The sequence below is a fragment of the Pelodiscus sinensis genome, chromosome 3 (genome assembly GCF_049634645.1).
Source record: "Pelodiscus sinensis isolate JC-2024 chromosome 3, ASM4963464v1, whole genome shotgun sequence".
NCBI classification, from domain to species: Eukaryota; Metazoa; Chordata; order Testudines; family Trionychidae; genus Pelodiscus; species Pelodiscus sinensis.
The window spans coordinates 13,081,001-13,106,054 of record NC_134713.1 but is presented as its reverse complement, the minus strand read 5'-3'; the positions used below and the strand labels follow the sequence as shown (position 1 = coordinate 13,106,054).

General features: G+C 44.0%; 1 protein-coding gene across 2 annotated transcripts in view; it reads right to left on the bottom strand.

Annotated features, from left to right (window-relative positions):
- OPN5 (opsin 5) overlaps positions 1-23,660 on the bottom strand; it is a 41,332-nt gene extending 17,672 nt beyond the window's left edge. The window contains exons 1-4 of one of the 2 annotated variants that reach the window (XM_075923394.1): positions 23,386-23,660; positions 16,528-16,628; positions 7,468-7,623; positions 64-183 (exon numbers count right to left, since the gene is read on the bottom strand). In XM_075923394.1, the coding sequence (XP_075779509.1) occupies positions 64-183; positions 7,468-7,597 (250 nt within the window). In that variant the 5' untranslated portion in view covers positions 7,598-7,623; positions 16,528-16,628; positions 23,386-23,660. The remainder of the gene's footprint in view (positions 1-63; positions 184-7,467; positions 7,624-16,527; positions 16,629-23,385) is intronic. The other variant, XM_006120685.4, reaches the window with a different exon arrangement.
- Positions 23,661-25,054: the final 1,394 nt, after the last annotated feature.

Genomic DNA, 25,054 nt, shown 5'->3' with positions numbered 1-25,054 from the left:
CATAGATTAATTAATTAATGAAATGGCAGAAAATTTAAAAGAAGAACTAAAACATCGAATTACCTGAAATCCCCAAGTCACACACCGCTAAATTGACAGTCATTATCTCAGCAGGTCTTAACTTCTTTTTCTTTTTTATGGACATAAAAAGAACATAGCCATTTCCAAAAGTTGAAAGAACCCCTGTAATAAAAATATCAAAACAAACCACATGAAACAAAATTGTTCCGACATGCTTCCCCACAATTCTTTGGCACAAAAGTGTCTTTATTTTCCATCTGAGCTTCACAGTTCCAGAGAAAGGTCAACAAACTGGAAGGAATTCAAAGAAGAGTAACAAAGATGAGTACAGTCCATGTGGCTGGAAATAGGAAACAATCACATGAACAGCTGTAAATCAAGGAAACAGAAACACTGTGTGTGACGGTGCACTAAGATTGACAGGTTGGAATTAAAAAACAATGAGTTGTTCTGTAGCATCTTAGAGACTAACAAATAAATATATCTATTTATAAATATATTATATATATCTATATAGTCAACACAATATTAAAGGCACTCACAGAGCAGGGGATTAACAAGCAATATATCAATTTGTTGAAGGAAGCGAATACTGGATGTACAACAGATATTATTCTCCTCAAAACTCCCCTCTGTATCCCAATTGAAAAAGGCATGAAGCAAGGAGATACGATTTCACCGAAACTATTCACTGCATGCCTCGAAATGGTTATGAACAAGATCAATTGAAGGAGTGATGTCAACATAAACGGAGAACGATTATCTCATCTCAGATTAGCAGACGACATTGTATTAATTGCTGAAAGCACCAACCAGTTGCAGAGCATGCTACAAAGACTTGACAAGAAAAGCAGTCAGGTCGGTCTGAAAATGAACCACTGCAAAATGAAATACATGCGATGAGCCGTCTTATGAAAAGCTCAAATAACAATAACAGGAGAAGAAATTGAAGAAGTGGAACAGTATATTTATTTGGGCCAAGAAGTTAATATGCACCAAGACCTGAACAGAGAACTCTCATGAAGGATTCAGGCAGGATGGTGTGCATTCAATTCTATCAAGGATGTCCTTAAAGGAAAAATCGATAAGACCACACATACAAATATCTTCAATTCAGCAGTGCTGCCAGCCATGTTGTTTGGCAGCAAAACATAGGCACTGATGAAGAGAAAAGAGCAGCGACTATTGGTAGCTGAAAGGGCAATGGAGCAAGCTATGTTGGGAATTTCCCTTCTGGATCATATTCCAAATGAAATGATCAGAAAACGCAGAGGCATGAAAGATATTATCGTGGAAAGCAGACATAACAAAATGTGATGGGCAGGCCACACAGCATGACTCACAGAGAATAGGTGGACCGCAATTATTGCTGAGTAGTACCTGCGAGAACAGAAAAAACCATCTGGTCAACCTCCACAAAGATGGGAAGATGACATTGTTAAACGTTTTGGACAAATGTGGAGAAGAAAGGCAAGAGTGCGAGAAGAATTGTGGATGTGTTGTGATCAGTGCAGTCTTAACAATAGCTGAAGACCGATCCATCCAGGTGATATAGTATTATTAGCTTTTGTGAGCACAACCCACAGAGCAGAGGGAATTAGATATGGGAGAATTTAGAGGCAACATCCATAAAAAGTATTCTAACTGTGAGTTAATAGGTTATGGAATTGTGAATCTTGTAAATCCTGACAAAACAAAGTCCTAGAGATATAGCATATTCAATCCAATCCCATTCGGGGAACTGCTGTGGTGGAAGGAAAAATTATTCACTGAAGAGATAAGCAATATATATTGAATTCCTGGTTTCCACTGGGGGTGACCTAAGGAAAAAGGCAGCTTTGATATATAGCTAGGGTTAGGGTCAATTAAAAGAGAGTTATAACAAGATAGAACGTGTCCAATCCCAAGGCTTCTGACTGCTACATCACTGCTACTAATCCCATTTGATTTTCCTGCATGCATTCAGCCAGCCAAACATAAGGCCAGATTGTAAGCGGATTCTACTCTTACCAATCAGTCTTTTAAAATAGAAATCTGGTTTATTTACAAGTAGGAGAAAAGCAAAAAAGAGAAACAACAGTCTGCATGCATGTCTAGCTTACCTAAAATCATAATGAAGACCTAGGACTTGTCTATACAGTGAGGTAATGCATTCATGCTATTTATACGTTGAAGCATGCTCGGGAAATGTTAGTGCACTACAACAGGATTGGCATGGACCAATTAATGCACAACTAGGAAGTGAGCAGAGTCGACTGAACCTGGGAATCCTGGGAGGGATGGCACTGAAGCTACGGTTGGCTATTTTTTACCAGAACGCCCCTTGAACAGATGTCAACTATTTACACCCTGGCAGCTCCACTCAGTACTGCTGACCGAGCCATTAGAAGTCCACTTGGTACGGAGTGAGGCAGACTTCCTATCCAGCGCCATGTGGCTCCCAGGAAGTGGCCAGCATATCGTCCCTCTGGTTCCTATACGAAGGGACAACTCTGGGGCTCAGTGTGATGCCCCCTCCTGAGCACCGGTTCTGTGGCTCCCCTTGGCTGAGAACCACAACCAATGAGAGTTGCAAAGGTGGCAGCTGTGGGCAGAGGCAGCACACAGATCCCCCTGGCCATTCCACCGAGGAGCTGGGAGAGATATGCTGGTTGCTTCCTGGGAGCCACCAGAAATGCAGCCCACCTGGAGCCTGGACTATCACACCCTCTTCTGTACCCCAAACCACTGCCCCAGCCTTGAGCCCCATTCTATGCTCCAAACCCCTCATCCCCAGCACCACACCATATCTTGAATCCCAAGCCAGAGCCCTCACCCTCCTGCACTCTGAAAAGCTTAGCCCTAGCCTGGAACTACTCCTCCACACTCCAAACACCTCATTTCTGGCCCAACTCCAGAGCCTGCACCCCCAACAGGAGCCCTCCTTCCTTCCCACACCCCGTCCCCGACCCCAGCCTGACAAAATGTGCTAGTGAGGTTGGGGGATAGCAAGCAATGGAGGGAAAGAGATGGAGTGAGTGGGGGCAGGACACTGGAGAAGGGGCAGAGCGGGGGCATGGTCTTGGAGAAGGACTGGGGTATGGGTGATCAGTTTTCTGTGATCAGAAAGTTGGCAACCTGACATGAAGTCTGAAAGAAAGGGGTGCATCTGAAGACCATTTTCCTCAGGCTCATATGCCTGTTTTAAGAGAATAAATCTTAAAGAATGAACTGGACTTGGCAGCTAGTATTTGGAAGCCCAAGAGAAGCCCGGTGCTATGACAGACATGGACTTACAAAAGCGGCGAGGAGTCCTGTGGCTCCTTATAGACTAACTGAAGTGTTGGAGCATAAACTTTCATGGGCAAAGACCCACTTCGTCAGATGCATCTAGTGGAAATTTCCAGAGGCAGGTATAAATAAGCAGGCCAGGATCAGGCTGGAGATGACGAAGTGGATCCAATCAAGGAGGATGAGGCCCACTTCTAGTAGCTGATCTGGAGGTGTGAATTCCAGCGGTGTTGCTGGATCCTACCAGTAGGGCTGCCGACAGCAGGAAGCAAATGGAGCAGTTGCCCCAGGGCCCAGTGATTTAAAAGGGCCCGGGGCTCCCAGCTACTGCAGCAGTAGTAGGCAAGTTGCCACTGGAGCCCTGGAGCTCTTGCCTTCCACTGTTGCATCCCTGGGGTTTCTGGCCGCAGGGCACAAAAGACTGGCTAGGGAGAGGATCTGCCTCAAGCCCTGCCCATTCCATCTGAGCAAGAGTAAATCCTCTTGCTAAGGATGCCTGATGCCTGGCCGGCATTTACTTTTACCCCTGGAATGGACAGACCAGGGCAATGTTGAACTGACACAAGTTCAAGGTCTTGCAGAATTGGCTATTAAATTACTTATATGAAGTGGAACTGCTTTAACGAGAGGAAGTGCAAGGTTCTCTGCCCAAGAGGATCTCATAATCCAGTGACCAGGGCAGTATCCTGCAATGTGGGAAACTCAACTTCACCTCTGTCTCCCCCATCTGGCAGAGGGAAGAACTGAACCCTGCTGTCACTCCCCTCATCAGAGGTGAGTCCCCTAACCAGTGGGCTAACAGTTATTAGGAAGGCTACCCCATCTTCCTCCTCCATCAGTGCCTAATAAAATCCATTTCAGGTTAAATAAAATATGTTTCATTTGACCCAAAATGGATTTTTTGTGATTCATTGAAATTTTTCAGTTTTGGGATTTGGTTTGATCCAAATCAATTTTTTTTTTAATTTCAGAACTGCCAGGGAACCAAAAAACCATTTACTTGCACAGCTCTGTTCCATATAATTTCCTAGTGTAGATAAAGCCAGAGACAGAAGAAATCCCCTCACTCATATTGGATGAAACACCCTTGTACATCATTAGAGCCTTACTATAAATAGTTAAATTGTTAATTTAATGCAGGCTATAAATCGTTCTCTTTATTCATTAATCGTTGCTAACCCCATTTCTCCCATGGGTGTGTATGTAACTGTAATGATTAAATTCATTGTTTTTGCCTCAGCCACAAAGAACGTAAACAGCACTTTGTTTAGTTTCATTAAACACCATAATAATAAGGGTTAGGGAAATATCTCCCTGAAATATAAGTTACTTAATATCACATGAGAGGAAGTCCTCTTGTGAACTTTACATCTGCTTTATTGTGTATGACTGACATAACACAAAATTTAATAATAATTTCCCATTGAGATTTGCTCCATGAGCAGGACCTTAGAATCATAGAGTCATAGGGCCGGACGAGACCTCAGGAGGTCATCAAGTCCAGTCCCTTGCCCAAAGCAGAACCCAACTAAATCAACCCAGCCAGGGCTTTCCCAAGCTGAGATTTAAAAACCTCTAGGAATGGAGATTCCGCCACCTCCCTAGGTAACCCATTCCAGTGCTTCCCCACCCTCCTAGTGAAATAGTTTTTCCTAATATCCAACCTAAACTTCTCCCACTATATCTTGAGACCATTGCTCCTTGTTCTGCCATCCGTCACTACAGAGAACAGCCTCTCTCCATCCTCTTTGGAACCTCCCTTCAGGAAGTTGAAGGCTGCTATCAAATCCCCCCTCACTCTTCTCTTCTGCAGACTAAATAAGCCCAAATCCCTCAGCCTCTCCTCATAGGTCATGTGCTTCACCCCCCTAATCATTTTGGTTGCCCACTGCAGGACCTTGTCCAATGCATCCACATCCTTTCTGTAGCGGGGGGGCCAGAATTGGATGCAGTACTCCAGATGTGGCCTCACCAGTGCTGAATAAAGGGGAATAATCACTTCTCTAGATCTGCTGGCAATGATCCGCCTAATGCACCCTAATATGCCATTAGCCTTCTTGGCTACAAGGACACACTGTTGACTCATATCCAGCTTCTCATCCATTGTAATCCCCAGGTCCTTTTCTTCTGAACTACTTAGCCAGTCGGTCCCCCTGTAACAATGATTGGGATTCTTCCATCCCAAGTGCAGGACTTTGCACTTGTCCTTGTTGAACTTCATCAGATTTCTTTTGGCCCAATCCTCTAATTTGTCTAGGTCCCTGCCCTCCAACCTATCTATCTCTCCCCCTAGCTTAGTGTCATCCATAAACTTGCTAAGGGTGCAATCCAGCCCCTCATCCAACTCATTAATAAAGATGTTGAACAAAATCAGCCCTAGATCCGATCCTTAGGGCACTCTGCTAGAAACCGACCACCAACCTGACATCGAGACATTAATCACTACCCGTTGGGCTCAACAATCTAGCCAGCTTTCTATCTGTCTTAAAGTCCATTTATCCAATCCATCCTTCCTTAACTTGCTGGCAAGAATATTGTGGGAGACCGTATCAAAAGCTTTGCTAAAGTCAAGGTATTCACATCCACTGACTTCCCCATGTCCACAGAGCCAGTTACCTCATCATAGAAGCTAATCAGATTGGTCAGGCACGGCTTGCCCTGGGTGAATCCATGTTGACAATTCCTGATCACTTTCCCCTCTTCCAAGTGCTTCAAAATGGATTCCTTGAGGATCCCCTCCATGGTTTTTCTGGGGACTGAGTAAGGCTGACCTTATACTATTCATAATAGTATTTTACTATTGTCTCTCTCTGCTCATCAGTTGAAGACATATAGACTTTGGGTTAGGACTCCTATTCTATATCACCCTAACTCCACTGATATTGATAGTTATGGGGTAGGTGATCCCTTAAAGGGAAGGCCTCTCCTCACTACCTAGTCTTTCAGAGAGCTGGACTACAAAACCAGATCTGAGAGAAGATCATGAAATAAGAAACCTTGAGTACTGGGATCAGAAAACTACAAAAAAAAAAAGTTTTACAAACTTGTGCTGTTTTCATGAAAGAGGCACAAAGACCTTTACCAATCCTCAACCAGAGAGATAGCAAAATCTACTAGGCCATACATAGCTTTAGATACCCAAAGGGTATGTCTAGACTACATGCATCTATCGCCAGAGGCATGTAGATTAGGCTACCCAGCATAGGGAAATGAAGCCGCGATTTAAATAATCATGGCTTCATTTAAATTAAAATGGCTGCCATGCTCTGCCGACCAGCTGATGATCAGCTGTTTGTCAGCAGATCGGGGCAGTCTGGACGCACCGCAGTCGACAAGCAAGTCTTTGTCGACCAGCGCAGGTATGCCTCGTGAAACCAGGTATGCTTTTAATCTAATTTCTGTTTGTTGCTATGAAACATAATCAGAGGCCTAGCAGACAGTGTGTTAGTAGCATTTTCCCTGGATATCGACACCAACTCCTGGGAGACCCTGGCACAAGACCGATCGACATGGCTCATGCTGATCCACCAAGGCTGTCAAACATCTGAAGCCAGAAGGACAACCATAGCACAAGAGAAGCGAGCACTCCGTAAAGCCAGAGTTGCAAACGCTGCAACAGTGGTGCCTACACATGTCTCCCCGACATGTGGCAGAACATTTCGTGCCCGCATTGGCCTTATCAGCCATCTGTGGACACACCGTGGACAGCCCACAACTCGTTAGATGTCAAGGTTAAATCTGCACTGCTGCTTTCCTCGGGGAATACGCTTATTTCAAAATAGTGATTTCATGAGTTATTATTTCGAATTTGGTAATTTTGAAATAATTTCCTAGTGTAGACAGGCCCTAATTGTCCCAAACTAGGAAGTATGAGCAGTTTACCAAATCATTGGTCCTTAAAGGGTTCTTTCACTTTCCTCTGACATTTCTAGTACTGATCCCTGTCACAGATAGGATACTAAACTAGTTTGATCATGGATATGATTCAGTCTGGCAGTACCCATGTTTCTATTAATTAGATGTCCTAACACATCTTTCTTTTTACAATCTGGTGCACCTCAAATATGACAGGTTGCAGGGTTTGTTTGTGGGGTTTTGTTTGTTTGTTTTGGTGGGTGCCTGATAAACCATGTAATGACCTGCAACACCATTAATAAAATAATTAAAGAGCCTTACCAATTATTGTTAAATAAAATCCCGCTACGAAGTCAGCTTCCCTAGAGAGTTTTGATGCAAAGGGGTCTTCATCCTGGAGGTAATGAGGAAGATAGCCATCTTGGGGCAAAGTGCTGTGATTTGATGCCATGCCACTCACGTACAGATTAGCAGTGTCTGAAAAGCAAAACAACGAACTCCATAATAGATTACAATTGCCACCAGCAATCACAATGGATTTTTGTTTATATACTGAAGAGTGGAACCACATCACCCCATCCCCATCTTCGGTCTACCAGCGTTCCTTTCATTTCAGGATCCAATTCAGAGTTGTACTCCTTGCTTTCAAATATGCCCCTCCCCCAACATCTTGCTGCAAGTTACCATCTGGCTCTCTCCATGAATGTAGGCACTTAAAAGGTTCTTGGCACTGAAATATACTTGAGCAACATTTTTACTCACCCACCCCTCTGTTCATATGGCAATAGACTCTCATCTGCCCCTTCAACCACTCTCACCGCTCTTGATCCAAGAATTTGGACATAGGCAGCTCCTTTTATATACAAAACCATTGTATTGAGCCTCCTTTCACACCATATTTAGTAAGTCATGCTTAGCAATTGTACAGCCCTTTTCATCCATACATCTCAGAGCTCTTTGCTAATGTGGGTTTGTATTATCATCCTCATTTTACTTATAGGGACTAAGTATGTGAAATTTAATCAACTAATCGACTAGTTGATGGATTTTCCATCGACTAGTCGATTAGCAGGGAGCCACAGTGGGGTTAACCCCACTGTGGCTCTGCCTTTTAAACGTATTAAGAGCTTGCCAGCTCTTAATACATTTACAAGGCTGGAGCGCAGTGGGGAGTACCCAGTGCGAGCCAAACCAGCTGATTCCTGGCTCGCACCGGGTTCCCTTGCTGTGCACCAGCCTTGAATATAAAAAGGGGACCTGGAGTGAGCCGGGAATCAGCAGTCCCGCTCACATCGGGTCCACCCTGCTGTACTTCTGATTTTTAAATGTATTAAGATGCAGCATCAGGGACTAGGTGTGAGCCAGGAATCAGCTGATTCCCAGCTTGTGCCTGGACCCACTACCCCACTGCCTCCCTTGCCCGCAGTGGAAATGGTGTTCTGATAAAGGCAGCAAGACGGTGGGAGGGCCGGGAAGTGACTAGTCGAGGGACTTTTGCTTATCAGATAGTCGACTAGTCGCTTACATCCCTAATAGGGACACAGAGTGGTTGTCATAATGAGCGAGTGACAGGGCTGCAGATGGTGGGGGGAGAAGGGGGAAAGGAGGCAATTGCTCCAGGGCCCAGTGATTCAAAAGGCTGCCAGATTGGTACACAGTGGTGATACTGCAGCTGTGGTGGTGCTTTAAATCACCTCTGGAGCCCCATGTGGCCGCCTGGAGCAGGTGCAGTGCATTCTGGGCAGCACTGAGGCTGCCTGGGGTATACTAGCCCAGCCTTGCCTCCTTGGGGGGCACAGAGCTGTCCTCCCTCTCCTTGCCCAAGGATCAGGGGAGTCTGTCAGCCCCACTGACGAGTGATGCAGGTTCAGAACACAGATTTGAAGCAAGAGGCAATGCTAAAGTAAGTGGTATCAACTTTATTCTGACAGTCAGGTTCACCTTCATATCCATTACGTTTTGACAGTCCGAGACTGGATCCTTCCCCATGAAAATCATGTCGGGCTAAAAGGGAGAACAGGAGTATTCCTGCTTATAAAGCTTATGCAGAAAACTTTCCAGCTTGGAATTAGACTAACCACCCCATTGAGACTCTACATTCCCTACCCCTGACATCTCAAAGGATTACTGGGTCCATTTCAAGTCTCTGGCTATAGATAATAATGCCCTTTATAGGCTGGGATCAAGATACTTCAGTGTTGGTCTCTGCATCGCAAACCCACAAAACCACGGCTGTTTTCAGTGCCACAGTGATTTCCAGCACCTGTTGGAGCTGCAAGAACCAGCTTTTTAGGGCCAGGTCCTCAGCTAGGAACACTCACCCCACCTAAGCAAATCACAAATATGCTTGAAAGCCTGGCCATCCCTAGTGCACAATCCAATCTATCTTATCGCAGGAGCCAATGCTCTATAACAGAAATGAAGGAGAAAGGTAAGAAAGAGATTGAGCGAAGCAAGAAAAAAATCAAATACAAAGGGACTATTCCAGGAAATCAGGAATAATGTTTGTTCTGAGCCGCCACAGGATTGCCTTGTGTCATGCTTTACAGACTGTAAAAACTTAAAAAACAATGAATAGTCGAGCAGCACCTTAAAGACTAACAAAACATCTAGATGGTATCATGAGCTTTCGTGGGCACAACTCACTTCTTCAGATGACTGGAGTATTAGAAGTCCAGTTCCAAAATGAATAGGGGATGGGAGAGGGGAGAAGGAAGGGAAAAAATTGTGAATTAGAGCAGTGGTCCCCAACCTTTTGGGGCTGCCGGGCGCCTGAGGGGGCGTCCGCTCATGCATCGTGTGCCCAGAGTGTGGGCGTGCATGCATCGTGCGCCCGGGACGGCCAGGGCAGCCAGGGACCAGGGTGCAAGAATAGCTTGGGCCAGCCCTGGTCACTCAGCGGGCACACATAAATGCGGGCACCGGGTTGGGGACCACTGAATTAGAGTGCTCATGTTACATGAAGCTGATAGAGAAGGTGCAAATTGTTCTTAAGTGCCCATTGTTTGTTTTTTTAAGTCATTAGGACGTGGAAGGCAGTGTGCTAGCCAGGCAACGTCTTTCTTCATGCCTTTGTGATGGGTTATCAGACCATTTCTGGAGGAAAGCTGGCCTGGGTCAGAGAGTCTCCTGGGAAACAGGCAGCTGACCAGGAAGTCTCCTCAGAGAGAATGGCATCATGTGACAAGCCTGACAGAGGTGACTGGCTGAACATGGGCTCAACCAGCCTATTTTTATTTTCTCTGTCTCAGTGACCAGAGGCCAGAGTTCGCAGGGAGTTAGGAAAAAAACAGGCCAGGACAGCATATTTTGCAAAACTGACCAGAAAGTCAGGAAACTGGGATCATCCCATAGCTCCAGAAGTACATGGTCAATCTTCCTCATAAGTAGAATGTAGATGGGCCAAATTTCAGAAAAGCCTCGTCCACCAAACTATCAGGAAAAGGTATGCAAATTGCGGAGTATAATTTGCGTACCTTTTTCCGATAAAACATTGTAATCTAGACCCGTGTTTCTTAAACTATGTTCCACGGAACACAGGAGTTCCCAGAACAACTCGCAGGTGTGCCACGACCTCTTCTTTGTTTTTGTCTTTTTTTGTCTGACAATTTTTTTTGAAGAACATTTTCATAGGTGTTCCGCATAAAAAATTATTATTGTTTGGTGTTCCATGATCTCAAAAAGTTTAAGAAACACTGGTCTAGATGTAGCCTTACATTTGCTCAGGAAGTAGAGGTACTAGTAAGTTTTACTTCTTTTTTCTTTCTTTTTGTGGTGTTTCCATCTCAGAGGGCAAGATTCGATGTCTTCCACTGTTTGATGCAGTGCTGTTGCAACCATGTTGATTACAGGATAGTAGAAAGACAAGGTGGGTGAGGTAATATCTTTTATTGGACCTTTCGTGGGTGAGAAAGACAAGCTCTGATGCATACACAGAGCTTATCTTTAGCCTCAGGAAACAGACAGTCACAGCTAATTACAAGATGGAACGGATTGTTTAGTATAAGTAGTTAATTCATAGTTCCAGGGTGGCTTAAGTTGCTATAGATTGTTGTGTCTATATTCAGTTCGGCTGTGTCTACACTGGCCCCTTCTTCGGAATAGCCATGCTAATTTAGAACTTTGGAATAGGGAAATGCGCGGGGGATTTAAATATCCCCCGCGGGATTTAAATAAACATGGCCGCCGCTTTTTTTCCGGCTTGGGGAAAAGCCTGAAAAGAGCGTCCAGACTGGCGCGATCCTCCGGAATAAAGCCCTATTCCAGAGGATCTCTTATTCCTAAAAAGTAGGAATAAGAGATCCTCCGGAATAGGGCTTTATTCCGGAGGATCGCGCCAGTCTGGACGTTCTTTTCTGGCTTTTCCCCAAGCCGGAAAAAAAGCGGCGGCCATGTTTATTTAAATCCCGCGGGGGATATTTAAATCCCCCGCGCATTTCCCTATTCCAAAGTTCTAAATTAGCATGGCTATTCCGAAGAAGGGGCCAGTGTAGACGTAGCCTTCATGTTTTATACCAATGAAGCAAGTTAGGTGTTCATTACAGAATAGCAAATGTTTCCCTAGTGGAGACCAGACCTAAACTTTTTTTTAATTCATAGTCAATTCCTTGAGAAGTATTTACTGAATGTGGACTTAATCAAATCAAGAGAGGGGAAATACCTTCTTTTACTTTACTCAGTGTGCTCAGAAGGTGATCAAGAAATAAACTTTTCTCTATAGATTTTTAACTAACATTTTCTTTTTCGCCAGAGGAGAAAAATAAGGTTATTTGTTTAGAAAAATAAACTCCCTGTCTAGCTCTCAACATTGCTTTATATTTACAATCCCTCCCTGCATATGAAAAGCTTTCAGCTATATAGAACCATCACACAGAAATGTGTTTTGTTATCTCACCTATTCACTCTCTCTTCCACAACAACCACATGCGGTGGGAAAACTGTACTAGACAAATAAAACTATGGTGGACATCCTGTAACTTCTGGACAACTGGTGTCCCATTCTCTAGCTGCTCCACACACGTAAAAGATAGATCCATTCAAATAAAGTCAGACAGCAGGCGCACACACACTGTTCATTGTGTACCACTTAAAGCTTATTCATACAGTAATTACATACAAGTTATCCAGGGGAGATGTGTGTAGGAGAAAGAAAGTGAATACGTCATCTGGAAATAAATGCCCAGACTGTTCTTTTGAATGAAGATGTTTATTCCTCTCCTGACCCACAGTGCAGTAATGAAAAGTTGAGATTGCCAACACTATCTGCCAGAGTGACCAACATGTGGTAAGAAGTGGAATGGCGTCCCAGAAATCCCCAACATGGTAAGATGGCACCCTGTATGTATGCCAAAATTTGGCTCATTTTAGAAACATGTTGCAGATATACAGGCCATTTACAAAAATCTAACTTGATGTACATGTTGAATCTCCCTAGTCTGCACTCTCTGGCCCAGCAACATCTGTTTTTAGTTAGCTGGATGAGAGAGTACCAGACTAGAGAGGTTCAACTAGCACTTCATGATTTTAGCTAGCCAGATGTTCACGTATCAGAGGTGTGGCCAAGTTTCGCACGGTCCCATAAAGTTTGTTTACGGCCACCAGTCCTGGATCTCAGTGTTCTGTGCTGTTATTTAGCTCTAATTTATCCCTAAATGTCTTCTAAGAGCCCATCAAATAGTGGGGCTGTGTCTAGACTGCATCCCTTTTCTGTAAAAGGGATGCAAATTAGAAATATCGCAATTGCAAATGAAGCGGGGATTTAAATCCCCCCCACTTCATTAGCATAAAAATGGCTGCCGCTTTTTTCTTGCTCGGAGCTTTGCCGGAAAAAAGCGCCAGTCTAGACGTGGATCTTTCAGAAAAATAAAGCCTTTTCTGAAAGATCCCTTATCCCTCTTAAAATGATAAGGAATCTTTTTCGGATAAGGGATCTTTCGGAAAAGGCTTTATTGTCCAAAAGATCCACATCTAGACTGGCGCTTTTTTCCGGCAAAGCTCCGAGTCAGAAAAAAGCGGCAGCCATTTTTATGCTAATGAAGTGGGGGAGATTTAAATCCCCGCTTCATTTGCAATTGTGATATGTCTAATTTGCATCCCTTTTACGGAAAAGGGATGCAGTCTAGACACAGCCTGACATTATTAGTAACACTGCTAGACAATATTGACTTCCCATGGTTTATCAAATTCTCTGGTTCAGTACCAGTCTGGTCCCGAGGGTGCCAGACTAGAGAAGTTTAACCTGTGCTTTCTTTAAAAACAAAAATATAATGAAGGGGGTAACACAAAAATTGAGGAAGTGATAAATAATGAACGGGACAGGACACTGATTCAGCGTGAGCTATATAGTTTGGTAAGCGGGGTGCAAGCAAATAATATGCACTGTAATATGGATAAACATCAATGGATATATCTGGGAACAAAGAATGAAGATCATGCTTACAGGGTAAGAGGCTCTGTCCTGGGAAGCAGTGACTGAAAAACAGTTAGGGGTCACTGTGATTTAGCAGCTAACCATGAACTCCCATGTGATGCTGTGCCAAAAAAGAGTTAATGTGACCTTGGAATGTCATATTAGGGGAATCTCCAATAGGGTTAGAGAGATTACTTCACCTCTGAATCTGGCACTGGTGTGATCACTGTTGGAATGTTGTGTTCTCTTCTGGTGTTTGCAAATCAAGAAGCACGTTGATAAATTGTATAGGATTCAGAGAAGATCCTCAAGAATAATTAAAAGATTAGGAAGCATGCCTCAGCATTATAGACTGAACTCAATCTATTTAGCCTGACAAGGAGCCGATTAAGGGGTGACTTGATTACAATCTATTAGTACCTCCATAGTTTCTTCAGTCTAGAGTTGAAAGGTATAACACCATGCAATAATAGGCAGTGGAAGTTGGACAAATTCAGATTGGAGGAGACATGTGGAACTGGATCCAAACTTCCCGGTGCTGCTGGGAGTGGCCCAGACAAGGGAACTGGCCATGTCTACCCTAGGAAATTATTGCTAAATTAGTTATTTCGAGATAATAACTTGAAATATTTCAAAATAGCACATCCACACTACAAGGTACCATCGAAGTAGTGGAGAATTATTTCAGAATAATGCTTCTGTAACCCACACACCTAGGCTATGTCTACACTGGCACGATCTTGCGCCAGAAATATGCAAATGAGGCTAATCATGGAATATCGCCGAGCCTAGGCTTCCTAGTACTAGGTAGTTCGGACTAGGCTTCCTAGTGAAACGAGGAGTAACGGTAGTTCAGACTAGGAAGCCTAGTCCGAACTACCTAGTCCGTGCCGCGTGTAGCCGCGGGCACGGAGTCCGAACTAGCGGACATTTAAAAATGGCGGCGCCCGGCTTTATGCAAATGAAGCCCGGGAAATTCAAATCCCGGGCTTCATTTGCAACTCCGGTTGCCTACATTAACCACCCTAGTTCGAACTAGGGTGGTAGTGTAGACATACCCTAAGGGGTATGTACCTAGCCAGGTAGCAGTCAGCCAATAGAAATGTAGATAGGGATTTCAAACCGTGAGACAAAGGAATTTTGGGGTTTTCCCTCCTTTGTCTCTGAGCCACTTTGCTCTAGATACTGAGGGAGACAGAAGACATGTCTCGCTCCATGAAAAAGACTCTTCATAATGTGTAAGTAGGGTAAAGTTTAAATCCGTTTTACTGTTTTCTGTTGTGGGACTTTGGATCTGTCGTCTGTGCTGCTAGAAGTGGGTTTTCCTCGCTTTGTAAATAAGATTTGGCCCATGGGAGTCCCCACGAGTATATTAGTTGGTGACTTTTTCCATCTAGTCATTATGCTTTCGACAGGGGTATTGTTTTGATAATAAACGTTCTTTCTTTTTTATTAGCTTGGTATTGGTTCTGTTCTGTGTCCTGGGAAATCTGTCTGTGGGATCTGCAGGCCTCTGACTAGGGGAGAACAGCCACAGACTGCAATTTGTATTTTCTCTTTTCTTTTTCAAGCTCTTTGGGGAAAAGAGCTTGGGATACCCTGGGGTTGGTTTCAAGTGTCCACCCCTGTTTGTGGGTTCAAAAGCACTTGATTGTGGCAGCAGATTTTTATCCCCAAAATCTGGGTTTTCAGGATTTTGGGGGGAAGTTTTATACCAACGCCTGGAAAGATAAGGTTTTGGGGTACTTCTGCAGGCCCCCACTTCTGCATTCATTGTACCAGAGTGGGGAATGGGCCTTGACAAGAATGAAATAGCGTCCGAGGCTACGCACACAGGTAAAATATTGCCCACAGAATTTCATGCAGCCTTCCTTCCAGTTCTGTGCAATGTTATTGGCAGCTCTGGAAAAATAGCTGGGTCCCTGCCACCCTGCTTGATGCAATCACTTAAGCACATGAGCGGCTTTATTCATGTGAGCAGCCCCACTGATGTCAGCGGGACCATTCATGCACTAGAGTCGTTCCTTTGTAGAAAGTCAGCCCAAGGCCTTCTCACCCCCCCGTGAGTAAAGCTTCCCAAGCAGCTCTCATCATGAACAGCACAGAAGGGCCGGGGGCAGTGGGGAGCTGAGGCCCCGCTGATGTTCCCCTTTTCCCTTCCCTCAGAACTTCTGGATCCAGATGCAAAACCTACAATGAAAACTGTGGCACTAACACGCCCTTTGCTGACCGTCACATGGCTCCCTTTGCTGGTGTGTTACAACCCTTTCAGGGCCGTCCCTACCAATAGGCATAGTATGCCGTCGTGTGGGGCACCATAACATTCAGGGCACCAAATCGCCCCACATTCTGTGGTGCTCTGGGCAGCTGTGTGCTGCATATGGGGCAGCGCCAGCTCTGGCACCCAACCCCATCGCTTGGATGCCCCCTCCCCACAGGCTGTGCCCCGCAGGGCTGTCCCTGGCCCCCGGTCCCTATTTCAGCTCTTCCCCCGAGCAACGTGATCCAGAGGACTAGAGGGGGAGCCTGGTTCCGGCAGCAGGGATTGGGCCTACCCCCACACTCACTGGCAGTGGCAGGAAGCAGAGAGACCTCGTCCCAGTCCACTCAGCTCCCAGCCATATTGCTTGACTTCCTGCCACACCAGTGAGTGCAGCATAGCTGCACCCCTGTAAGAGCACCCATGTAGCCTATGCGGACTGGAGAGAGCTCTCCCATCGACATAATAAAACCACCTCAATGAGTGCTGGTAGCTATGTCAGTGGGAGAACCTCCCCTGCCGACAACCCAGCACACAGGAGCCCTTAAGTCTGCAAAACTTCTGTCACTTAGGGGCATGGTTTTTTACACCCTGAATGACATCAGTTTTGATGGTATAGTGGTAGTGTCGACATAGTCTAAGGCCCTGACTGAGGAAGGTACAGCATCCTGTTGAAGTCAGTGAGACTGTACATACAAAGTTAAACACATACCTCTTTACCTTCTTGAACTAGGACTTCAATGAAGACATCAAGGGTAACCAATTTGCCAATGCTCCTACTTTGCTTTTGTTCTCCACAGAGAGGATATACTCCTGTAACAAGCAGGCTTAATTCAATATTTTTCTAAAGAATTGGGGCACGTATCTCTGGATTTAAAATAAAGACGAACCACTCCTCAGAAAGAACTGGGAAAAAGGAAGGAAAGCAATCAATCACTGCCTTTTTGGGGTGCACCAACACAGGTGTAGAGAGAGATTTCCAGCTTGGGTAGAAATCAATGTACCATGTATGCTTGAGCTCATATCTGTCCCCGGCAGTGACATGGACTTTCTGCCTACATCCCTACTCTAGGAGCTGGGTGGGATTGTATTTAGGCAGCTAACCTGATCCATCATCCACAGCCTGTGCTACCACAACCACACTGCTATTTTTAAGCACTAGCTTGAGCAGCGCTTCCATGTGAATATCTATCCAAAAGCTGGGAATCATTCTCCCAGCTTCTGTGTAGCTTCCCCCGAATTATCCTCACAAGGGCTTTACGGGCCTTATTTGAAGCCTGCTGATGTAAGTCTTTCAATTGACTTTAGCAGACTTTGGGTCAGGCCCTAGGTATCCAGATACCAATATAAGGCCTGTGGTGAAGGACATCTATGCCACAAACATCCCACTGGAGCGAGTTATGAAGGATTTTTGAAAATGGCCTGATCTGTTAGTGTGAAATTCTCTCCAGTGCAAAGGGCCAGCACGGGGCTTAGACCCCACTACACCAGCTCATAAATTCCAGTTAAAGTGGTGAATAGCTCAGGGTTGGCCCTTTGTACTGGCCTATTTTCTATCCTTCATTAGCTGCCTTGGAAGAACTACCGTAGTGAAAATAGTGAAATGGCAAGCACTGATTGACTTCCTCCCTATCAGCACACCTAATACCTTTTGCTTTAAAACCACAACACAATCACGACCAATTTCACCTGGAATGGGAAAAGTCTTAAGTTAAATTGGACCAATATGTTTAAAGCTAAGAGAAAAAAAGTCTGGTCTTGTCTGAAGTTTAAAATGTTCACCATGGCCTCTCCCCCTAATATCCTTGACAATGTGGCCTGGCAATTGTACCCAAATACCTGCTTTTGAAGTGTTCCTCATTTTGAGGGGCATCATTCATTTCAGTTCTAAAGTGACCTTTATTCCATACAAATTTGGCATCCCCTCCACTTCTGCTTTCATCAGAAATTTTAAAACACCAGTGAAATTATGATAGAAATGTAGCCATGTTAGTCTGGGGTAGTTGAAGCAAAATGCAGAACAATGTAGCACTTTAAAGACTAACAAGATGGTTTATTAGATGATGAGCTTTCGTGGGCCAGACCCACTTCCTCAGATCAAATAGTGGAAGAAAATAGTCACAACCATATATACCAAAGGATACAATTAAAAAAATGAACAAATATGAAAAGGACAAATCACATTGCAGAACAGGAGGGGGATGCGGGGGGGGGGGGGGGGAGGAAGGAAGGTAAGTGTCTGTGAATTGATGATATTAGAGGTAGGGAGAGTGGGATGTTTGTGAGTTAATGGTATTAGAGGTGATAATTGGGGAAACTGTCTTGGTAATGGGTGAGATAGTTCAAATGTTTGTTAAGTCCTTGTTGGCAAGTGTCGAATTTTAACATGAGTGACAGTTCAGAGGATTCCCTTTCAAGTGCAGATGTAAAAGGTCTTTGTAGCAGAATGCAGGTGGTCAAGTGAAATTATGGTTATGGAAAGAATGAGTTACATTCACAATATTTTAAGTGAGATTTAAAGTACCTCATTTGAGAGCTGTGCTAGCATGACACCTTATGGCTTTAATGGCTTGAGACCTATGCCCAAATGGAGAGGCACAAAAACTCTACCAAAAATTTGCAATATCTTCAAGACGATAAAGAGAAACTACAGAAAACGGCAGCAGGGGAACAATTCTTTGCAATGGTTGTTATAGATGTTTGGGTCAAGATTTGCTACTTTCATCAAAAACCTCAAATATTAGAAGAACAAGGCTACAACTATTTGATAAAGATCAGTTTGTTACTTTGTAAGAAATGAAAAATATCACAGGACTTGAACTGGATCTGCTTCAAATTTTACAAAGTAAAGGAGGCTGCTACAAAAATCACATTGAAAGCCACAGGTCACAGGACACTAAAAATGTGAACAAAGTTTGTATAACAATTTACTAATAAAGGCCCGAGCCTGCAAAGAAATACGGCACATGTATAATTTGACTTATCCAAGTAGTTAATTCAATGAGACTTCATACAACTAGAATAAAAAAGGGTGTAATATGTATGGCTGGACAGAAAACATTTCCATCTCATGAAACATTTTGAGGTTTCAAAATCTTTTCATGCCCAGTGTAGAATGAAAATCAAACCTTCCAAAGTTAGGGATCAGTTAAATTAACAATGTCTTAAATGTTTTGCTGTTGCCACTCTACTTTCAATTATTTATTATATTTAAGCATCTAGCCCCAATTTTCTTTTACATAGTCACTTACTAAACTCCACAGAATGTTTCCATAAAATTGACCAATTACCTTAATTATTTAATGCTATACCCCAGAAGTCACCAACCAGTAGATCAGGATCTACCGGTAGATCTTGAAGCCTCTGACAGGTGATCCTGTCTAGTTTGGCTGGGAAGCTATCAAGTGCCCCTCCCACACTGCCCTGCTTCTCCTGACCAGAGCCTCAGAGCTGCTCCCTGGGAGCCTCCTGCTTGTTGTGCAGGGTGGGGGACACAGAGGCAGGGGGGCGCTGATGTTAGTCTTTTCCCCTCCCCTGTATTTCATCTTAACAGAGTAAGGAGGGCGGGGCCACAGCAAAGAGGTGGGGGTAGGAGCAGGGCTTCGGAGATGGGGCGGGCAAGGGTATTTGGGTTTCATGTAGATCCTGGACTGACAAATTCAAAAAGTGATCTTGTGCTTAAAAAGGTAGGAGACCACTGCTGTACCCCCATTCTGCTTTGTGGAGAAGAAAGGTATTTCTGATGTCTGATCACTTTGTATATTTCTAGCTGATATAATGACCATTATAGTTAATGTAAAGCTCTCCAGCAATTTAAACTGGCACTGGATCAGAACCAAATAAAATTATCTGTAACAAAATTACTTGATATGGTAACAACAAAGGATAATAACTTCTTGGGTCAAATGAAGAAAGAAAAATGGTTTAGTGTAGGATAGGAAGATATCAGTAGGATTAAATGGGAAAGTCTATAAAACAGTGACCCATCCAGTTTTAATGTATGGAGCTGATCATCGAGCAACAAAAAGAAACATGAGCAAAAGATCTGTTCCCCGGGCATGGTCATGTTGAGAGGGAGGAGTAGAGTAAGCAAGAAAGGCTACATAAGGACTGTGTATGCTTGATACTTCCTCAAAGTAACACCCATAAATGAAGAAATGAGGGAGCCCAGACAGAACTGTGCTTTATATGGTCCAACTACCAATGATGTGGGTAGGCGAGTCCAAGAGATTGTGGTTCAGGGAAGAAGACAGAGAAGCCAGCCCAAGAAGAAGTGGTGGGATGTCCTAAATGAAGGCATGTGGCATGACAGAGATGGCTAGAACTCTGCATGGATAGAAAAAGGGGGATCCGCATCCGCTGGTAACAACGTGCACCCGATCCACAATCCGCTCCACTGCTTTTCTGTGTATCCGCATCCGCACCATAGCAGCGGCAGGCGGTTCACGGTGCCTCGCTCACAGGGAAAGCGTCCGGATGGGTGTGTGTCTTAGGGGGGCTTGTCCTGCTCTGTTCCTCCAGGGGCTCTCCCTGGGGAGCACGGTCAGGACACTCCTGCAGAGGAGTGTGGGCAGGGTGCTTTGTCCCACTACACCCCACCAAGTGCTCCGACCAAGGAGCAGGACAAGCACCCTGCACCAACCCCAATTCCCAGTAGGAGTGCCTGGTAGGGCAAAGCCTGACAATCATCCTGATGGTGTTAGGAGGTGCTGGGGGAAGGGGAGAGGAGAAAGGGCACAGAGCACTCAGGAAAGGAGGCTTAATTGTGAAGGGAAGAAGCAGGTAGGTGGGCCTGGGATGGAGCAGGGATGGAAAGAGGCAGGGTGGAACACTGGGGGAAGAGGTGGCATGGGGGACCTGGCCAGAGCCAGTTGGGAGCACCCCTGATAGATTAGAAACTCAGTGCTTATGTCCCAAGCTTCACATCTCTCTAGGGACATTAGCGCCGTGACGTGTGGTTCCAGTGATTTCATCCCTTGTTTATCTGAATGTAGAAGCCTTTGCTTTGGTCAAGATCAGCATATCTCCTGTAGTTCAAAAGACAAGGTGGCTGTGAGGGAATACCAGCATCACTTGCATACTTCCAGCCTCCTTGTCCTGACTGTTAAGACCAAAATGCAAGTGTAAAAGAATCCAACATTTTTCATGAGAACCAGAGCCATATCCCTTAATGACCTGCTTCTCTTCATTCAGTCATATTCTCCAATTAGCAATGCTTTTTCTAAGCTGGTTTCCCTGAAAGTTATACAGTTTTAATCACATTATTTTCCTTATAGTCCAAGTAATAGCCACTTTTGGGAAGCTGAACCAGAAAACATATCAATTAGTTCATCCTTACCATCTCCCTGTGAGGGATGCTTTATCATGCTGTAGAGGTTAGAAACTTCTGAACTTACAACGTCTTTGAGATGCATCCCCATGGCTCAGCAAACACACCAAAAATAGACTTCTCAGTGTGATCCCAGACAATGCAGCAAGAATCTGGCATTTTTGTTATATTTGGACAAATTAATTTTAAAATATAAATAAAAATGTGGCAAGAATGTTTATCCCTCACAGGTCAGACTCTGAATAACAAGCAACAATATCTCAGGATCTCAGGTCAGGAAATACTATACCTCAATAAGAACAATACGAATTTAATTGCACCCTTTACAACAGAGTCAAACTCGCTTTGCAAAATAATAAAAGCTACAAATAATTACTATTGGTTTGCTATTGTGGATAAATCCCATTACTTCAATAGCACTATTTATTATAGTAACCACTGCGCCCAGTAGGCAATGTTTGCAGAATGGAGCTCTATAACAATTGTAATAATCAAAAGTTAGGAAAAGTCAAAGCAATAGCAATCAAGTGACAATTGGTATCTCAATAGCTGGCTTACTAACAAACAAACAGTGAAGGCTGTCCAGACAGGAAGGTAGGTATTCAGGCAAAGAAATGCCCATAAAATGATAGCTCTAATTTCAGAAACCCCAGAAATCAGACTAAAGACAGAGTAACAGCAAAGAAACAATAATCACCATTTTAACAGGGTAGCACTGAATTATTGCACTGATATTCAGTATGGTACTTGCCTACAAGAGAAGGCAGGAGAAAAATACAAACATGAAAATCTTCATGCACAAAAACAAAACAAAAATCAATTAAACTGAATAGAAGTTCAAGTCCACAAGAATGAATATTTCCCATGATTATTGAACTTTCATTCTTTAGGATTATGACACCAGACATCCTAGAACACTTTCAGATAGAGATTACTCATTAATGGGCTAATCCACCTTTGATGGGCAAATGGAACAATACACAGACTGTCTTGTCTACATAATTGTACTATGTGACAAAGTGAGGGAAGTGTTGACAGACCTATAAGATCACATGTATTCCCTTCTCACATAGAACAGTGAAATCTTTCCAAAACCCTATAGGTAGGTATTCACATAACTATGTCACAGTGTGTAAAGTTATTAACGGAATGGTTTGGTGAGTCAAGGATTAGGACTGTAACCCAAGAATCCTGATGTTCATTCCTCTTCTCTCATGACTAGAGAACTTATTCCTTCAGTTATAGGATACAGTGTATGTTAAAAGCATCCCGGTGCTGTCTGCCAGCCACTGAAACAGCAACTATTCAACCCTCCAAATGTGAATAATGTGTGCATGGAACTGTGTACTCCAGAAAAACAAAACCACTGTCTCATTACATTCAAACAGTCCATACACATTAGTATCATTAGTCCCGACACACCTCTCCTAAAAAGCACTGTGGTGTGGTTCCTGATTTAAAACAGGGCAAGGGTTACAGTCAAGCTTTTATATTTCCTAAATATAAGAACCAGCTTCTCAGCTGGTGTAAACTATCACCCCATTGAAGTCAATGGAGCAATGACATTTGATGCAGGCTGAGGATCTGCCCGTGTGCATCCATTTACATATAAAACATCACAGTGACAAACATAAGAGAGAGCCCGAAAGAAGGGATTTTTATCTCTTCAAGATCCTCAGAGCAAAATCTTTAGCAAGCCCATGAAATGTACTCCAGTTATCTCCAGCTTTGCTACTGTTGAGACATACTCCCTATTTCTTACGTTGAGACCTGTAAATCAATACTTTACATGTCTGATGTTGCCCAGTGAAAGGATAGCTCACTCATCACACACAGGCAAAACAGACTTGACACCAGATAAGGGGGTGGGGAGAAACCAGTGTAATGGCTGTACGGCAAAACTTTCATTTACAACCACAGCTTGGAATTTATTAGATACCTTTCTAAGGGCCAGATTCTGATCCTCTCATTCATGCATATCTTGTGGGATGTCCCAAGGAAATTGATGGGACTTCTTGTCTAGCAAAGAATTACTCAGGATGAGAGATAATAATACGAATCTGAATACCCTAAACTAAGGATATACCTGCATAAATGAAAGGTGAATGAAGAGAAGAGCTTCATGCACACACGGAGTAAATATCTGACAGTGTGCACACACAGAAAATACATACACACACACTTACACTTTTATTATTCAATTTTCTTCTTAACAAGAGTTATAAGAGAAGACGACAATACCTCTGTATAGTGCATTCCCTCCTGAGATCCAATATTCCCCTTTATGTCAATGTCTGGGTCAAAGCAATCTGTCAGCAACCATAAATCCACTGCATAGACTGTGTTGCTTAAGTGTCCCAAGTATTAGAATTCAGGAGGAGGGTGTCCGTTTATAAAAATGATCACTCTCTCCTCCCCTTTCTGACTTCTTAGACTAATTGTGCTGCATGTTGCACTATTTCTCCCCTCTCTCTCTCACTCTCGCTCTCTGATGTGGTGCTGCTTGTAGCAAATAGATCTTATCACATGAAACTCTCAGTTTCTACAGTGTCCATCCCCCATCTCCTTTCCCTTCGGCTTTTTCCCAATCAGCTTCCTAAAGGACCAGTGACATCTGCAGAGAAAAAAAAGAATCCTGCTAAGGTACTTATGAATGAAGGAGGAGTGTGACTCAAAGACTTGTAAGAGCAGATAGAACTGTATAGATCAACAAAAAAATCACATGCTGGGAATGACAAAGTCCCTCCTGTGTAAATCAGAGACCATAATAATAATCCTATGTATTGTCTCAGCCACAAAAATTAAGAATGCTTTAAAAGTTTAAGGATTAGAGCAGGGCTACTCAACATGCGGCCCACGGCCCATTTGTTTGTGGCCCGCGGTGCGGTTTGGGTTTATGTGAGTCTCAACACGCAGCCCACGGGTAGGATCCTTTGAACATGGCTTCCGCTGGGAACACGCTCCACAACGGCAAGGTGTCTCCCAGGTGTGGTGAGCATTAAAAGATGCAAGCGGACGGGCTGGCTGGAACAGACGGGTACAGGGTATCGTGCTTCTACCCCCCAGGGAGGAGGTGCTGGGAGCACCAGGGCATCGTGGGAAGTGCTGGCTGCTAAGCCTTGTGGGAGGAGCCAGAGAGGTGCTGATTGGCTCACGCTGGCCATGTTTGGGTCCAGAGCGTGGCTTAAGGCTTAATCTTTGTATTCATGCCCATCCGTGTGAAAGAAGCGATTTGCATACATTTGCTTATATATTTGCATGTATATGCAACCACACTTAAATTGCAGCCCTCAGCATGTGCTGTGAGTATCATTGTGGCCCCCGAGGCTTCCAAAGTTGAGTAGCCCTGGATTAGAGGTTTCCCCCCCTCAACATGTAATGCTTCACCTATGGGCTGGAAAACATCCTCACTCCCAAAAGGCTTTTTATTGTTATTAATAGAGATAACTGTTGCTAGTCTGTTTCATTGATGTTTCCCCCTCCACTGATTTGCAAAATTGTATAGAGCTTTAAAATTCAGGACTTGGCCCTCTGCTTGCATAGACAACGGAAAGATGACTGTTTGTAGCAGTGAGGATCTGGCCCTCAGCAACCACTGAAGAAAATTTTCAAGTGAAGTGTCTGTGTAAAATGTAAAATCATGAAATCTCGGTGTCAACCCCAATCTTCAATCAGAATAGAGACAGATTTTTTTCAGGAACCTGCAATGGCCTGACCTGCCAAGTCACTTAGCATTAGCCACTGTAAGTTAACATCTGACAGCAGGTTAGGGTGTGCTCTAGCGTGGTGTACCTATATTGGAAGGATGCTGACCACAAGAAACATTTTATATGCTCTCTATCTTTGGACTAATTATGTCACCTCTCAGCCAGAGGCTAGAATTGAAGAGACTGCAGACGTCACAGAGAGA